At 41.4% G+C, this 18,329-nt stretch overlaps 1 protein-coding gene across 1 annotated transcript in view; it reads right to left on the reverse strand.

Annotated features, from left to right (window-relative positions):
- Positions 1–18,329, reverse strand: part of LOC137030827 (sodium/potassium/calcium exchanger 2-like) — a 77,241-nt gene that overhangs the window by 22,048 nt on the left and 36,864 nt on the right. Inside the window, exon 5 of the mRNA XM_067401272.1 lies at positions 12,640–12,748. Coding sequence (XP_067257373.1) covers positions 12,640–12,748 — 109 coding nt within the window. The remainder of the gene's footprint in view (positions 1–12,639; positions 12,749–18,329) is intronic.

Raw genomic sequence — 18,329 nt, forward strand, 5'->3', positions numbered from 1 at the left:
TTAAGTGGGTTAAAAAAACAGTCATAAAAATGTACTCTCTTTAAGTATACTTAAGTGGCATTTTATTTATTTAATAATGTATTATCTGCATTAATAATATATCATTGTTGGGCTACTTTGAATAAAAGCACAGTGTGGTAGAGTTACTCTAAATAGAGTCAGATAAAATATTGACTCATGTACCTTACCATGCTGAATATTACAACATCAAAGTCTATTTAGTGCGGAGGAGGGAACTAATACACACACACACACACACACACACACACACACACACACACACACACACACACACACACACACATACACACACACACACACACACACACACACACACACACACACACAAACACGGTGATTCTGTTGCTTTAGATGTTATGGATCCTCAAAGAGACTTAAGCAATTCAGTCATAACTGATGTCTAAGAACTGACATTATTGCATTAGTGAGACGTGAGGGAGAGAGAGAGGGCCTGTTATTATTGCATTATCCCTGCGCTGCTGGTATTGCATAACTCTAGTTATAGAATGACTCACTCCTCTTCCTCTCAACACAGTGACGTACATTTCTTAGCATCTATTTCTGTGTGTGTCTGAATGCAGCCAGGCACGTTATCTGAGTCTCATGGATTGCCGAGCAGTCACAGACAGTGACGAATAATGCAGTTTTGTTATCGGAAAACTTTGTGTACATTTGACCAACCATTCTGATAATTGCATTTTTTAAAGACCCCAATTAAACTAACCTAGTTTTCTTTCACGTATTTATTGAAACAGGATGTTTGGGATGAAGCTTTTTTCAATGGCTTGCTAGTCAGTTGGCTTGCTGGTGGCTTGCTTAAATGGCTTGCCAGAGCTAATCGGTGTCATTCTCATTCTGGTGAGCGCTTGATTGGTCAGAAATGTGTAAATGTAGTACTGGATGAATCATCAATATTTTGGAATCATTTTCCTGGAAAAAGAGAGATTGTATATTTTAAATGAGTATATCTGCTACAGGTTAGTTTTTTCACATTTAGTTGCAAGCTCAAAATTAATTTCAATCATTGCATAGCATTGCATTATATTTTTCAAACTACAGAGCTTTGATCATAAAACTAAGCATTTAAATATCACCTCACTTAGACATATTACTGGCAGGTAATAAAGTGACAACTGGTAGTTATACTGTTATAGATATCTCACTGATTTACATTACAAGCTATCAGAATTTCGGCACCAAATTTTTGCTCAGTTCGGGCAACATAATAAAATTGAGCTTTCTTTCTTCCTCGTGTTTGAGCACCCTATGCTATATCATACTATACATGAGCCATAAAAGCCTGGTGTATCAAATATGATACTCAACAAAACGCATACAGTATGCAAACTTTTTTTTAATATAGATTTTGTCTAATGGTTCAATAAACTATTGCATTTAAAAAATAAATTTGATTTTTTTTGGACTACTATTACTATTAACTTTACATGGTTAATATGATAGGGTTCTATGACTCTAAATGTTTTACTTCTAATGTTTACTTGCACATTTTATCATGCATTTATATAACTTTTTTTCCAGAACAAACAAAGAACAACCAAAGCTGGAGAAAAAAAAATGGACGGGTTGAAAGAAATAATAATCATGGAAATTAAAAATGATACTAAATTAAGGATGGAAACCACGATTTGCACTTATGTTAGTGAAATCTCGGCAAGAGGGTTATGAAAGTAAAAAAAGTGGGAAAGAAAACTCTCACACACACACACAAATGGCATCATGGGTAGAGAGGCGAAGCAGTAAGAGAGAAAAATTAGGGTTGACAGAAAGATTCTTACCTTCCTCGTTCATTGAGTGATAATATTTTAGCTTGCCATAAGTCCCCAGCTCTACAATATCACACAGAGACAAGGGTAAGGAAATACACGCTTGCACATGTAGACGAGCACACAAACACACACACAGACAGACAGACACATATACTGTATAAGTGTCAGTGAGGATGAGGAGGTAAGGTGGCTAAAAACAAAATCTCTCTCTACGCCGATCTCACAGGCATAAGTGCAAAAAAAAAAAAAAATGAACAAAAAGAAAACAAAGAGGAGAAAAAATAGGCCTTATATTTAAGTGTACTTTCTGCCTCACATGTGGAACTAAAAAAAAACTGGAAAGTACTAGTGAAAATTACATGTTTAATCAGAGTTTGTGAGAGTCAAAGTGCATATGTTTTTATCAGTCTGTTGGGAAAACAAAATTTAGTGGTTTAGTATTTTTTTTTTTTTTTAGTAAATTTGGTAGTTAATGGAATCAAGCCTCTGAAAGATATTTAGAGATTTGCATGAGCTACACTAAAGGTTTGGAGTTGGAAATATGTGTTAATGCTTTTGAAAGAAGTCTCTTCTGCACACTAAGGCTGCATTTATTTGATCAAAAAATACAATACAAGCAGAAATCTAAAATAAATGGTGAATATATTTTAAAATGTAATTTGTTCCTGTGATGGCAAGTCCTTCAGAAATCCTTCAGAAATCCTTCTAATATGCTGATTTGATGCTCAAGAAACATTTCATATTTTTACCAGTGTTGAAAACAGTTGTGCTGCTTCATATATTTTGGAAACTTTCATGATTCTTTAATAAATATAAAGTTCAAAAGAACAGAAATTATTTTAAAAAAAGAAACACTTTGTAACATTATAAATGTCTTTACTGTCCCATTTGATTCAATTAATGCATCCTTGCTGAATAAAAGTTTTTTTATTAAATAAATTGTACTGACCCCAAACTTGTGAATGTTTGAGCAGAATTTCATATTATGCATCCATTTACTATTTCAGACCCATTTTTCCTGTCTAATAATAATAAGCTGCAAACTAGTCCAGACTTACAAAGAGTCAAAAGTCTGGCAATGTGAGAGAGCAATGCTAAAATTATGTATAAAATGATTTGCTGCTCTCAACCTAAGCAAAGTCTATTTTAATTTGAAACAATCTGATTTTCATTTTACTGTTGCTGAAGCATAGTCTCGAGCTTACTTCTGATTGGCCAGTGGTTAGTGATTATTCTGTGATGAAACCATTGTGACGTGATGTTGTTAGCCATTTTGACAACACGTCACGATGTTAGCCATTTCGACATCACATTTCAATATCGTAAGCCATTTTGGCATATGCATGGTGTTAGAGGTCTCAAAAAATTAGTTTTAGAATTCAAACAAGAGTTAGGGACAAGGCCAAGTTTGAGTTTGAGTAAACCAAATTGATTAAACATACAGTGGGTATGGAAAGTATTCAGATCCCCTTAAATTTTTCACTCTTTGTTATATTGCAGCCATTTGCTAAAATCATTTAAGTTCTTTTTTTCCTCATTAATATACACGCAGCACCCCATACTGACAGAAAAACACAGAATTGTTGACATTTTTGCAGATTTATTAAAAAAAGAAAAACTGAAATATCACATGGTCCTAAGTATTCAGACTCTTTGTTCAGTATTTAGTAGAAGCACCCTTTTGATCTAATACAGCCATGAGTCTTTTTGGGAAAGATATTTTTCACACCTGGATTTGGGGATCCTCTGCCATTCCTCCTTGCAGATCCTCTCCAGTTCTGTCAGGTTGGATGGTAAACGTTGGTGGACAGCCATTTTTAGGTCTCTCCAGAGATGCTCAATTGGGTTTAAGTCAGGGCTCTGGCTGGGCCATTCAAGAACAGTCACGGAGTTGTTGTGAAGCCACTCCTTTGTTATTTTAGCTGTGTGCTTAGGGTCATTGTCTTGTTGGAAGGTAAACCTTCGGCCCAGTCTGAGGTCCTGAGCACTATGGAGAAGGTTTTTGTCCAGGATATCCCTGTACTTGGCCGCATTCATCTTTCCCTCGATTGCAACCAGTCGTCCTGTCCCTGCAACTGAAAAACACCCCCACAGCATGATGCTGCCACCACCATGCTTCACTGTTGGGACTGTATTGGACAGGTGATGAGCAGTGCCTGGTTTTCTCCACACATACCGCTTAGAAGGCCAAAAAGTTCTATCTTGGTCTCATCAGACCAGAGAATCTTATTTCTCACCATCTTGGAGTCCTTCAGGTGTTTTTTAGCAAACTCCATGCGGGCTTTCATGTGTCTTGCACTGAGGAGAGGCTTCCGTCGGGCCACTCTGCCATAAAGCCCCAACTGGTGGAGGGCTGCAGTGATGGTTGACTTTCTACAACTTTCTCCCATCTCCCGACTGCATCTCTGGAGCTCAGCCACAGTGATCTTTGGGTTCTTCTTTACCTCTCTCACCAAGGCTCTTCTCCCCCGATAGCTCAGTTTGGCCGGACGGCCAGCTCTAGGAAGGGTTCTGGTTGTCCCAAACGTCTTCCATTTAAGGATTATGGAGGCCATTGTGCTCTTAGGAACCTTAAGAAAGAAATTTTTTTGTAACCTTGGCCAGATCTGTGCCTTGCCACAATTCTGTCTCTGAGCTCTTCAGGCAGTGCCTTTGACCTCATGATTCTCATTTGCTCTGACATGCACTGTGAGCTGTAAGGTCTTATATAGAGAGGTGTGTGGCTTTCCTAATCAACACAGCTGGACTCAAATGAAGGTCTAGAACCATCTCAAGAATGATCAGAAGAAATGGACAGCACCTGAGTGAAATATATGAGTGTCACAGCAAAGGGTCTGAATACTAAGGACCATGTGATATTTCAGTTTTTCTTTTTTAATAAATCTTCAGAAATGTCAACAATTCTGTGTTTTTCTGTCAATATGGGGTGCTGTGTATACATTAATGAGGGAAAAAAATGAACTTAAATGATTTTAGCAAATGGCTGCAATATAACAAAGAGTAAAAAATTTAAGGGCATCTGAATACTTTCCGTACCCACTGTATATAACATATATAAACATATATTTATATAACATTTTTGCTTCATCCTAAAACATTCTATATATCTTCAGGTTTAAATTAGATTATCAGATTTTATACATGGTTTCAGATTTTTGGACTTCTTCAGATTTTGTACTTTTTCTATGATGTGTACTTCATATGATATATGATGTAAATGTTCTCGTTAAGCAATGAGTCCGGCGACTTTGCAGAATGACCTCTGCAGCTGTTGACCGTTCATCCCAGCGGCGCAAAGCTTTTAACATCGATTTGGCTGGGAAAGGGTGTGCGACTGCATGCATGTGTGTGCGTGTGCTCACGTTACATAATAAAGGTCACATAAAATAACCTCCTAAAATCAGATGGTTACTGGTATGTGTGAATGTCTGTGCATGTTCGTATGCATTTAGCCGGAAGGGCTGAATAACAGCGTCTTTATGAATGCATGCGTGTCCGTTTGACGGGGCAGACAGATCATTCCAAAAATAGAGAAATTGTTGGTCCGGCGTGGGGGTCGAGCTCAATAATCAATACAAACTGCTGTGCAAGAGGTCAGACAGTGAAAAACACATACACACAGACAAAACACAGACAAAACCACTGCATATACCATCTGTAATGTCTGAAGAGTGTGAAAGGTTGTGAGAGCTGTGGCAGTGCAAGGTCTGTGTGAGTAATGAAGAGGGATGAATTACGTGTGCATATGGAAAATCAGGCAGTAGTCATTTATGATGTGTTCAATGTCAATTAATGAACTTATGCAATTAATCAATTAATTTGGAGGGTGTGTGTTTTACTCCAGAACTCCATGTGCCAGCACACATAAGGAATACTCGTCACATCAAGCCACCAAAACAAATATATTATGAACCCAATCACGATGTGTTGCTGTGTTTATATAACAGCAGCAGTTTTACAGAGCTTGAATGTGATGCTGCAAGTGACATAATGACTTGTTTTTTGTTACTTTATATATATATATATATATATATATATATATATACGTACAAGGGTTAGACAATGAAACTGAAACATCTGGTTTTAGATCACAATAATTTATTAGTATGGTGTATTAGTATGTTGTAGTATGGTGTCAATATAGCATCAATTCAGCTTGGGAATGACAGATACAAGTCCCGGACAGTGGCCTGAGGGATTTTGAGCCATCCCTCTTCCAGAACAGAGGCCAGGTCACTATGTGATGCTGGTGGAGGAAAATGTTGCTCCTCCAAAATTCCCCAAAGTGGATCAAAAATATTTAGATCTGGTGACTGTGCAGGCCATGGGAGATGTTGAACCACTTTCATGTTCATCAAACCATTCTGTCACAAGTCTTGCTGTGTGTATTGGTGCATTTTCATGCTGATATATGGCACCCCCTGCAGGGTACAATGTTTGAATCATTAGGTCCACATGGTCCTCCAGAATGGTTCGGTAGTCCTTGGCAGTGACGCGTCCATCAAGCACAGTAGGGAATGTCATGTTATTGCAGCCCAAACCATCACTCATCCACCCCATGCTTCACTCTGGGCACTCAACAGTCTGGGTGTTAAGCCTCTTTGGGGGTTCACCACACCGTAAATCCCATGGATGTGGGAAAGTGAGTGAAGGTGGACTCATCAGAGAACAATACATGTTTCACATTGTCCATAGTCCTAGATTTGCACTGCTAGCTCCAATGAAACCGACAGTTTGCATTGGCACGAGTGACCATGAATTTTTACCCTGTGGAGCTCCCAACGAACAGTTTTGGTGGAAACAGGAGAGTCGAGGTGTGTATTTAATTCTGAAGTGAGTTGGGCAGCTGTGGTTTTATGTTTTTGGATACAATCCAGATTAATACCTTAACATCCCTTTCAGCCAGCTTCCTCTTATATCGACAGTTACTCCTATTGGATGTGGTTCGTCCTTTGTGGTTGTATGCCAGCATTTCCCTGGATACCGCAGAAGATGTGGCAGCGAGACGCGCACAAACAATTCGTCCTCTTTTGAACTCTGATATGTTATGCTGTGTGGATTGCAATAGTTAATGTACTTTGATCTTACTTGTGCAATGTAAAATCAGTGAAGATTGGCAGCCAGGCCTTGCATATATAGACCTAAGAATAACCTCGAACACTATAGCTGCTTTTCCAATATGCTTTTCGGGCCGAACGGTTCTTAGAATGGTAAGGAACGGTTCCAGTTGTGTTTTCACTGGAGCCTGGTACAGCACAGCACGATTACAGACCCATCTCGGCCTGGAATTCTCGGCACGGTTGTCTAACCATGTCTGAATCGTGCTGGTAGAATCCATGAAGTGATGTCAACACACAGGATTTGTCACTTGTCTGTTGCCTGGCTACCAGTTACTCTGTAGCCGGCTAAGCGCTCTATTGGAGCAACGTAAACACAAATTAATAATAAAATTAAAAGAAATATCTAATAATCCGCCATAACGCGGTCGTTATTACATCTCATATCATAAGTAAACTGTTGCGCTACAAGGCAACAACTGACGCTTTTATATCACATTCCAAAGAGTGTCCATTATCGCAATGAGAACCGTTCGGCCCGATGGTGGAAAAGGGTCAGTGTTTCGGTTAAATTGTCCAACCCCTGTGTGTATATAGGTAACAACGGGGCTAAAGGCACTCTGGGGTAAAAGGCTTTATTCTCTTTTAAACCACCAGATTTTTGATGATGCACGAGGAAATTTGGCTGATCCCTGATGCGATCGCAACAGCAGCGCAAAGCTGATTCTGTGCTAATTTTCAGTTTTGTTCAAGGTAAATAAAGCAATTTCAATAACGGAAGAATGTGTAAATGTATGGTATTTGGGGTGAAGGGCAACCCTGATGTTTGAGCTACAGTCATAATAATTAACATGATAATAAATAGCTGGCTGACTTTTTTTGACATGACATAATTAGATTTAGATGGTAAATATCATATCAAGTTGGGTGTCCACCTTAAAGATAATCACCATACTGTCCCTCCATACACAGCGACGAAACTGACATTTTGAAAAAAGAATTAAAATAATTTAAAATAATTGTTTTTCTATATTTTTAAAATCAACATATTTAATGACTATATTCTTTCGTTTATCAAAATAAAACGAAAATAATACAAACTTTGCTAAAATTTTGAACAAGTTAACTGAGATATTATTACAAACACATTTGTGATTTATTTTCACACAAAAGCTGTTGCTCCATCAATGTTCAGTAAAAACATAAATATTTTTTCTGCAATCATACACTATGGGAGTAGTGAAAAGCACATTTTTCTTAGAACATACAGTCTACTTGCATAGAGTAATATATACTATATAGCAAATCTCAAATGATTGTTTATAATCGCTAATTGTAAACTATATTATTGCACAGCACTACTCTGCAAAATGCAACTATAAGGCATAAAGATATTAAAATATTATAAACATTAACATCATGATATTATGTAATGCTGCCTTGGAACAATGTGTGTTGTGAAAAGTGCTATAGAATTAAATAAATAAATACATTTAAAACTGAAAAAGACACTTCTGGCTTTTTTGCATCTCTGCCGGTGAGAATTAAAAAGAGATTTTAAGAAAAGAATATAAGTATGAGAAATATGCACAACCCAGCTAATGTATCTTAAAGTGGGTAACTGTAATCTCACTAATTTAATAACAAAAACATTTTTGCTAATAAAGATTAGATTACAGTAACTACAAAAAAGCAAGGAGAAACTGTAAACATGGGCAAGGGTGGGAAAAAAATGCAAAAATAAAACATAAAAAAAAAGAATCAGCTGGGTTTTAGATTGTGTGTCTAGAAAAACGCATAAAACAACAGTAAAGGTCTTTGTGAGCTATTAACTGTAGTCATTATTCATACACATATGTCAATGAAAAACAAAATGTGTCCAGTTTGCAATGGTGTTATGGAGATATTAGGGTTATGGGTTACACGAGATGAAGCTTTAGCAAGCAAAAACACACATGGACACTTTAAAGAAACAAACAATATCCAGTATCCATCCCTGAATACTGAGAGGAAATTGAATAAACAGCACTACAGACAGCAGGGACAAGCAGGGACATGAGGCTCAGTGTTTGTGTGTGGTTTTGGGGTAACGTGAGTGGTCAGCTGTGACTGTGATGACAACGGGATTTAGAGAATAACTCACCAGAGTCAGCAAATTCTGAGGAAACAGCAGACAGAGAAAAACAGAAAGAGATAGAGACAGAGACAGAGAAAGAGATGAAAAAGAATATAAGCAAGAAAAACAGTATTTAGCTCTAGTGCAAATGTAATGCCATGTAATGAATAAAAAATGATGAGATGTGCTACTATTAAAATCCCCATAAAACGTGCATGTAAAACTGATTGATATTTTTAAAATGCAAGGTTTCATTTAAGATCTGAAAGCTTTTAAAGACCCCACTGAATCAAAAATTGAGTTCTGTGGCTTTTAGCTCATACTGTATCTTTTAGATTTGAGCTCATCCATGTGAAAAAAAAAAAAAAAAAAAAACCTTAATAAACATAGACTGATTAAGCATTAAACTACCACAAATATTGATGACTCATCCTGCATTCACTCATATGGTCCAATCAAAATGCTTTCTTAAATGAGAATGCCCCTTTCCCTAATGCCACCAATTTATAGAGCGCAACGGTTCTGGAAGTAAATACATATATTTTCTCCATAAGGAAATTGATATTTAGCAATAACCTAAACCTTTAAATAAAGACAAAACTACTGTGAGCTACGAAGTTGTCAATGGTTGAAGCCAATCGTCCGCTTTATTTCAATTGGTTTTTATAAACGGATATAAACTTTTAATGCAGTGTGTAATATAGCCGTTTGTAAATGTAAAAGGTCTTTAAAGTTTTAGGGCCCTATCATATACCTGGCACAATGCAACACCAGGCATGACGCAAGTGTTTTTTGCTAGTTTCAGCTAGATACAGTTATCATTTTCACGTCCAGCACCTACACTGTTTAAATAGCAAATGCACTGAAAACAAGGTGTGTTCAGGTGCATTGTTGGTGTGTTGCTATTTTCAGGCAACTGAAAATGACTGCACCATTGACCAACAAAAACCTGGTCTAAAGTCAATGTTGCAGAATTTATTTAAAGGGCACATTAGTAATATGCGTCTATAGGCAGGTAGTTATTAAAAATAAAAGGATTACAATGTAAAAGATTATTATTGTGTACATAAAGGTAAAAATGACTAAATGTCATAATGGATAATCATTGCATGTATCAGAATTACCTATTTGCAGTAACTGACCAATTAAATTGGTAAATTATTTGACCAATCATGGCAATACACACGTGTATTTAAACTGACTCATCAGGTTGAGGGTGTCTATATTCCGCCATGTAAATAGCAGTTTTATTTTAAATAGCACGTTACGTCCAAAACACACCCATGACTCATTAAGAGACTAGGTGCAACCCATTTGGACCATGCGCCTGGCTCGCCAACTATTTTTTAAATTGTTAAACTAGCAAAAGTGTATTCGGACAAGCCCTAAGTGCCCTATGCGCTTCAGACCATGATCGTTAAAATAGGGCCCTTAAAGTTCAAAGTGCATGACAAAGTTACTGTCTCCTCAAAGAAAGAATTGATTCCAAACTGCCAAAACGAGCTGTCAGCAATTCAGGCTCACGTCCTGTTACATACCTTCGTATATAGATAGTTACTTTGGTTCATGGTTTATCATGCTTTAACACAGACTTTTTAAAAAATTCATATGGGAAAAATACTTCTGGAACCAACGCCACTGAGAAAGTGGGGGAGCCCTAATGCAATCTATGCCTAGCAAGAGCAAGTAGAAAATCATGTTATTGGCTGTAATTTAACTATTTAAAAAAAGCAATGATATGTTCTCTGCAAGCAAACAAGTTGATATGTTCTTCGCAGCTGTCTCAATACATCAGCAAAGATCAGAAAACTCTCATCAATTGATTGCATGGGGACTTTTAAAAGGGATTGTTCACTCAGAAAAAAAAAAAAAATCTGTCATCATTACATCAAACTTATAACATAGAAGAAGATTATTTTGAAGAATGTTTTTGTCAATACAATAAAAGTCAATGAGTTCCTAAACTGAGGTCCTTTTTTTTTTAAATGCATGAGTGAGTAAATGATAACAGAATTTTCATCTTTGGGTGAACAATCCTTTAATAGCTGGTTTTACTTCAGGACACAGAATTTACATTGAATATATTAGAATGGCAAAAGCTGAAAATTTTGTGAATGCATAAACAACAGCAGAAGTGTGATTTATCAGGCTAACCCATGTGTGAACTTGCGAACAATGTGTTAGGTGCATTCTGGTTAGGCGATACTGCCGTCATTTTTGTAGGATCATTTTTCAGTTATTTTCTGGCATATCTGCATATCTTACAGGGTTTAACCGGCTTCACAATGTTAAGACATGCATTGTATGTAATTAGAAATGTAATTATCACACCAAAACATACTGTAAATTTCAGAACTTATAATTTACAAATATAAAAGAGCATTTTTTGATGCAAAAACTACTTGCTTAATACTGCCTCAACTTCACACAGGTAAATGCACAGGGTTATGATAGTTAACTAAAACCTTAAAAAAACCTTTGAAATAAAATATACTTTAACTGAAATAAAATATTAAAAACCTTAAACTTATTTTATTTCAGTTAGTTGCCAAAAGAACCTAAATTGATGTACTAAAATAACTAAATCTGAAATCAATGAAAATTATAAATTCTTTAACTGAAATTTAAATGAAAACAAAATAATTTTAAATATTACTGAAAAACTATAATAGTATCTCAATGATACTAACCACCTCCACAGCAACACATCTATTCTTAGACTGTTCACATTTACTGTTGCTCTTGCAGTTGCAAATTTCCAGTCATACCTCTCATTAGTTATCCGTGATTGGGAGTTCTGCGTGAGGATGAAAAAGTTCCACATGCAGATTTTGCTCATGCTCAAGTCACTCATGTTCAACAGAAAGCTGCTTGGTTTGAAAGTGAAAAACTACACTATTGTCACATGGACCTTTTTTTGCAAAAAATCTCACCAAAATTTCACTAATGTGAATACATAATAAAAATACATAATAATAAAATAGTACCTATGTAACATGGAAATTCTATACGTTTCTTTACAAGTGTCATTAATCTCTCATCAAAAGCAGCAGGCACACAAAGCCACACCGTAACACTAGTGCACTTCATCAAACCATGACACAGTCTACAAAAATATCTGTCAAAAATCACATTATCAGCTCTCCCAGAAGGCAAACATAGAGGAATAGGTCTCCTCATCATTACAATAAGACTAATAGGAACTTGTGTAGATGAAAAGAGAAATGGTGTGAAATGAAAGCGTATTTCAAATAAATAGCAGAATAAAAGAAAAATAGGAAATTCCCACCCCCTATTTTCTTATGAATGTAAAGCAAATTTAATTTTTTTTATCTAAAAATGTTTATCTAAATTTTCTATCTATCTATCTATCTATCTATCTATCTATCTATCTATCTATCTATCTATCTATCTATCTATCTATCTATCTATCTATCTATCTATCTATCTATCTATCTATCTATCTATCTATCTACCAACCATGTGGTTAATTATCATTAAAATGTCTCCATGCAAAAAACAGGCTTTATTTTTTTTAATTAGTTAGTAAGTTACTTAGTTAGTTAGAGAATCACTTGTTTAAATAATTTATTAATTCTGCTATTCAGAACATGATTCTGATTTTAATTAATGTAGATGGAGTGTGTGTGTGTTTTACCTTCACTGAGAGGGTCAAGTGTGTGGATCATCAGCTGAAAGATGCTGTTCCTCATTAGGCTGTTGTGTAAAGAGGCGGAGCTTCCTCCTCTCTGCAGTCGTGGTTTGGCCTGTGATTGGAGGAGAAACATCAGTGAAATCACCGCGTAGTATAATATAGTCAATATTCAACTATACTATTGATTTGACTGCACGGACACTCTTGGATGATAACTGAACTGAGCTGGACAATGACATCACTGTTCCCATTCAGTCGGTCACGTTCGACGTACGTCGGACAGACCGACGAATAGGAATCTCGCCAGAGAGGCCAATCTACTTTGAGTGTAACTAAAACGAGCCAATGCACATTGGCATGTAATCATATGCATCAGCTGCTCGCCTTACAGCGCGGGTATATAATGAGTGCGTTGCATCTTCAGCTTTTCGCTTCGGAGCCGAACTACTCAACACGGTAGTATCTACGAGCGAGTGTTTTGAAGACGGACTTCAACGAGCCAGCTCTCTCTCTGACTGCTCTTCTTGTCCGGTGCAGGAGGAACAGCACAGCAGCAGGGCCGATCTCGTTTTCTCTTCTTTGCTTTCATTTTCTTTTTGCCTTTCATTTGAGCCAAAAAAGCTGTGTGTCAGCTGTGAAAGCTGTTTTGACGGCTGGTAACGGTGCGCTTTAGAGCGCTGAAAAGCTATTCTCACAGCTGGTAAGAGCAGCGCCTGCAAAGAGAGTGCACATGACAGGCTGCACATTCCCTGTCTGTGTTGCAGCAGCTTTCCCTGCGTGCTTCGGCACTGAGAGAGTTTAGTCCCTGAAAGAGCTTACACGAGTAGTTCGCGTCTTTTTAAAGATGTCGTTCTACTTGTGTGCTGCTGGATGCGGTCGTTGCCTGGCGCCTCGGGATGGTCTCCAACGCTGTATCGCGTGCTTGGGCTTAAGGCACACTGAGGCGCCGTTTGTGGATGAGTCATGTACCCATTGTGAGAAGATGACCGTCGCAGAGTTGCGGTCTAGACTCCAGTTCCTGCAAAGGGGCGGAGTCCCGGTGCCGTTGCCTTGTTCCAATCCTCCCCAGAGGGTTGCGTCGGGCGGCGGCACTGGTGACCTGAGGATTACGGTGAGCGCGTTTCCTTCGGGGAACCAACCCCCTAGGAACCCTCACCCCTCCTGCACTCCGCAGCCTGTAGAGCTGTAGAGGTGTGTACCATCCGTATCCTTCAGAGCTCCCCAAGACGACCGGATGTCGATCGCTGCATCGGAGGGTGAGCCTGACGCTTCTGGGGATGGCGATTCGGCGAAGCTGCCTCCTTCGGGAGTAACAACTGTGCCCGATTCAGACCCGGAAATGATGGCTATGCTTTCCCGGGCCGCCAACAGGGTCGGGCTCATGTGGAATCCTCCACCGTGTTCCGAGCCCTCGAGGTTGGATGATTGTTTTCTCGGGGTGGCAAGGACTGGTTCTCAGCCCCCCACCCCAGTGCCTTTCTTCCCGGAGGTGCATGAAGAGCTCACTGGCACATGGACGGCACCTTTTACCACCCGAAACCGTGTTGGTGGGTCCTCCTCCCTCACCACCCTTGACGGCGGGGCAGCTAAGGGTTATACGCGCATACCCCCTGTGGAACGGGCCGTTGCTATGCAACTGTGCCCTAACTCCACCTGGCGGGGGGAGCCGTCTCTCCCATGCCGGGCCTGTAAGTACTCGTCGGATCTTACTGGCAAGGCTTACCAGGCCTGTGGGGAAGCTGCCTCTGCCCTACACGCTATGGCGTTGTTGCAGGTCCATCAGGCCAAGGCACTGAAGGATCTGCACGAGGGTGGCCATGACCCACAGGTTCTTCAAGAACTTCATGCTGCGATGGACCTCGCGCTTCGTGCGACGAAGGTTACGGCGGACAGTTTGCCCAACAGTTCTCGGCTGTACAAAAGGAGTCTGAGGCCATCAGTCACATCCTGACGAGGCGGTCAGCTGCTGCTCCACCACCGTCCGCAGCACCTCAGACTGCCCGTCGCCGTGGGCGCCCCCTGCGGCCACTCCCGCGCCCCAGCAGCAGCAGCCTCCAGCTAAGCGGCGCCATGGAGCCGGTCGCGGTCGGTGCGCCCAGCCCGTCCCACCACCCCACAAGAAGAAGGGTGGCAAGGCCAAGTCCAAGCGGCCCTAGGACGGGCGACCCGGAGATGGATGGGACTGCTCTACGGGAGATGGTGACCGCACCGCTCCTTCCCCCGGAGGAGGGCCGGGTGGAGAATCTTTTGTTTCCTTCTGTTTTTGTTCCGCCAAATTCTCAATAAAAGAGCAGTTTCCTCTATCTCTGGGTCCGAAGAGGGCTCGGAGAGCAGTGGGAGGGCAAGAACCTCACCACTCTCATCCCCCTCTTCTGTCGCCAGTGACAGCAGCGTGCAGCAGGCAGTCAAAGCCTCGACTGCTCCCTCTGTCCTCCCGTGGAAGCAGGTAAGTGTTGCACAGCACACTGTGACACCGCTTCGGGCCGCCTCGCAGAGAGAGCCTCCCGGGCCACGTCCCTGCATTCCACCTTGCTGCCCCGCTGCGGGTACGCCTGTGGTTCCTCTGGTCCCGCTGGTGTGGTCTCTGGGAGCCTGGTTAGAGCACACCAATCCGTCCCGCTGGCTCATTCGGACCATCAGGCTCGGCTACGCGATTCAGTTCACCCGGCGTCCCCCCAGGATCAAGGGCGTCCACTTCACTGTATTGAAAGATGTTGATGCCCCTGTCTTGCGTGCGGAGATCGCAGTCCTACTGGCGAAGGACGCGATAGAGCCGGTCCCTCCAGCCGATATGAGGTCAGACCTTCTTTCTCAGAGACGGGGCACTCTTTGGCACCCACGTCCAGACCTCTGGAAACTCCATGTCTGATCCCTGGACGGGACGCGGAGGTTCTAGGTGACTTACCCCCGAGGTACTTAACACCATCACCTCGGCTCGTGCACTGTCTACGAGATGTGCTTACGCCTCGAAGTGGAACCTGTTCGTCAAGTGGTGTTCTTCTCACCGAGAAGACCCCCGAAGGTGCTCGATCGGTGTCGTGCTTTCCTTCTTGCAGAAAGGGTTGGAGCGTAGGCTGTCCCCCTCCACCCTCAAAGTCCATACTGCTGCTATCTCCACTTACCACGACCAAATAGATGGCAAATCTGTTGGTCAGCACGACCTGGTCGTCAGGTTCCTTAGGGGGGCGAGGCGGTTAAATCCTCCTCGTCCCCCCTCCATACCCTCTTGGGACCTCGCTCTGGTGCTAAGAGCGCTTCAGAATGCTCACTTTGAGCCTTTGCAATCGGCAGATTTAAAGATTCTGTCTATGAAGACTTTGCTGCTGGTTGCATTGGCCTCCATCAAGAGGGTAGGGGACCTGCAGTCATTTCGGTCGACGAATCATGCCTGGAGTTCGGGCCGGGTGATAGCCACGTGGTACTAAGACCCTGGCCTGGCTATGTGCCTAAGGTTCCTACCACTCCCTTCAGGGACCAGGTGGTGAGCCTGCAAGCGCTGCTCTCGGAGGAGGCAGACCCAGCCCTGGCTTTGCTCTGTCCAGTCCGCGCCTTGCGACTGTACATAGACAGAACTCGAAGCTTCAGGACCTCAGACCAGCTCTTTGTCTGTTACGGAGGCCAGCAGAAGGGAAAGGCTGTCTCCAAGCAGAGGATGGCCCACTGGATAGTGGATGCCATCGCCCTGGCTTACCAAGCTCAGGGCGTGCCCTGCCCGCTCAGGTTGCATGCTCACTCCACCTCCTGAGCGCTGGCTCGTGGCGCCTCACTAACAGACATTTGTAGAGCTGCGGGCTGGGCGACACCTAACACGTTCGCTAGATACTATAGCCTTCGTGTCGAGCCGGTCTCCTCCCGTGTTGTCGCCTCAGGTCAGAGGCATGGAGAGGCCCCGGCTTAGTGTCGGCTTGCTGCGCTGCATGCGCTTCTTCGCTCCAGAGAGTCCCTACGGGCAGACCCTGTTGAGTCCTCCGGTTACCCTTCGGCAGCTGACCTGGCGGAGCGTCTGGCGCCAGGCCTATACTCCGTTGCATCCCTGAGAGCCGGATTTAGGCTGGGTTCCATATGTGTGACCCTACGGGGATCCCATATGGCTTTCTCCACGGCTGCTCTTAAACGAAGCCTGTGTCTTTCCCTCTGGGAGAACCCATCTCTAACCGAGTTGGAGTCACCCCAGTTCTTCCATATGTAGCACAGCCCTAATGGGTTAGTCCATATGTACTTCTCCACATAACTCCTTCGGGGAAGGATGTGGCTTTCCGCAGCGTCCCTTTCCTAACGAAAGGTTACACTTTCCCAGCGTTATCCAAAAGTCTCACTGAATGGGTTTGGGAACAACAGTGATCGACCCTCTCTGTGTGTTAGCCCTGTCCCACCGTCCGCAGGCAAGGGGGTTCAGGTCGCTTACAACAGAGCGCTGGAAGAGGGCAGCTCCTGTGGCGCTTTGGTAGGGGATTCCTATTCGTCGGTCTGTCCGACTACGTCGAACGTGACGTTTTCTGCAGAACTGTTTTATAGATTAAATTAATTAATTTAATAATTGACGATCTTTACAACAGGACTGAATCAACACTGAATTCTGAATTCACTTCAGCTGAACAATAACACTATTTTGTTTTAGTGCTGCTGTACAGCCGAAGTTTGCATCATTGAATTATTTTCCTGTTATCACTGTAAAACTGCTTTGAAACAATCTGTATTGTATAAAGCGCTATATAAATAAAGGTGACTTGACTTGACATCATAAGGCTTCAGAGTGACAGCCCGGTCGCCATAGAGACAGTATAACCATGACTCATCTAATGGAAGCAACATTTTTGACCAATTCTAAACTGTGGCTGGACATCCTTTAGAGGTCAGAGATGGGTGGGTCAGGGTGATTGGGGACAAGGGTTAAGGGGAAGCTTAAACTGTCTTCAGAGCAGCTGATGCTATAGTAGCATGTCAGTGCAATCAGAAGAGTCAGCTGCTGATTAACACAAGCATACAGGTGTCAGGAGTGTGTGTGTAGTGTGCTGAGACAAACACTCAGTAAATTGCTCTGAGGATCAGGGAACAGTGCTGGCAGATGTCAGGGTTCCGTTTTTACTGTCACTTTGAGGGAAAGAGGTGCAGACCGTAGCACTATATATCTATCCCTCCATCTACCTTGGTCTGTCTATCTAACATAAAAGCACCAAAATGTATGTTTTTTTGGAAATCCATCCATCCTTCTGTATATCTATTTATCTTATCCATCTATTAATTAAGATATATTTTAAATAATAATACTAATAAATTCCTAGGTGATTCCCAGTAGATGTTTTGAAGAAGGCAGTTTTTTTTTTTTTTTTTTTTTTTTTGCTTTACATCACAGAAGGGGCGCCGCTGGGGTTTCTGGGCCCCCCTGGGCCCTCTGGCTAAGTTCTCAATGGAATTTCACCATCAGTTGGGGGGGTGGGGTGTATGAGGCAACATGCCCCCAATAATGCCCTTGTCTGACACTTAGAATTGCCCTAATCTTCCCCCCCATTATGGCGCCCCTACATCACAGCACTAACTAGGGCTGCACGATATTGGAAAAAAAAACTGACATTGCAATATTTTATTTTTCTGCGATATACTGCGATATGAAATAAATTTACCAGATTACAGGAATACTTGAGTTTGGAAACAATTAATACTTCTAGAATTATTGGGGTGATTTAAATTAAATA

This window comes from Chanodichthys erythropterus, chromosome 11 (assembly GCF_024489055.1).
Source record: "Chanodichthys erythropterus isolate Z2021 chromosome 11, ASM2448905v1, whole genome shotgun sequence".
NCBI classification, from domain to species: Eukaryota; Metazoa; Chordata; class Actinopteri; order Cypriniformes; family Xenocyprididae; genus Chanodichthys; species Chanodichthys erythropterus.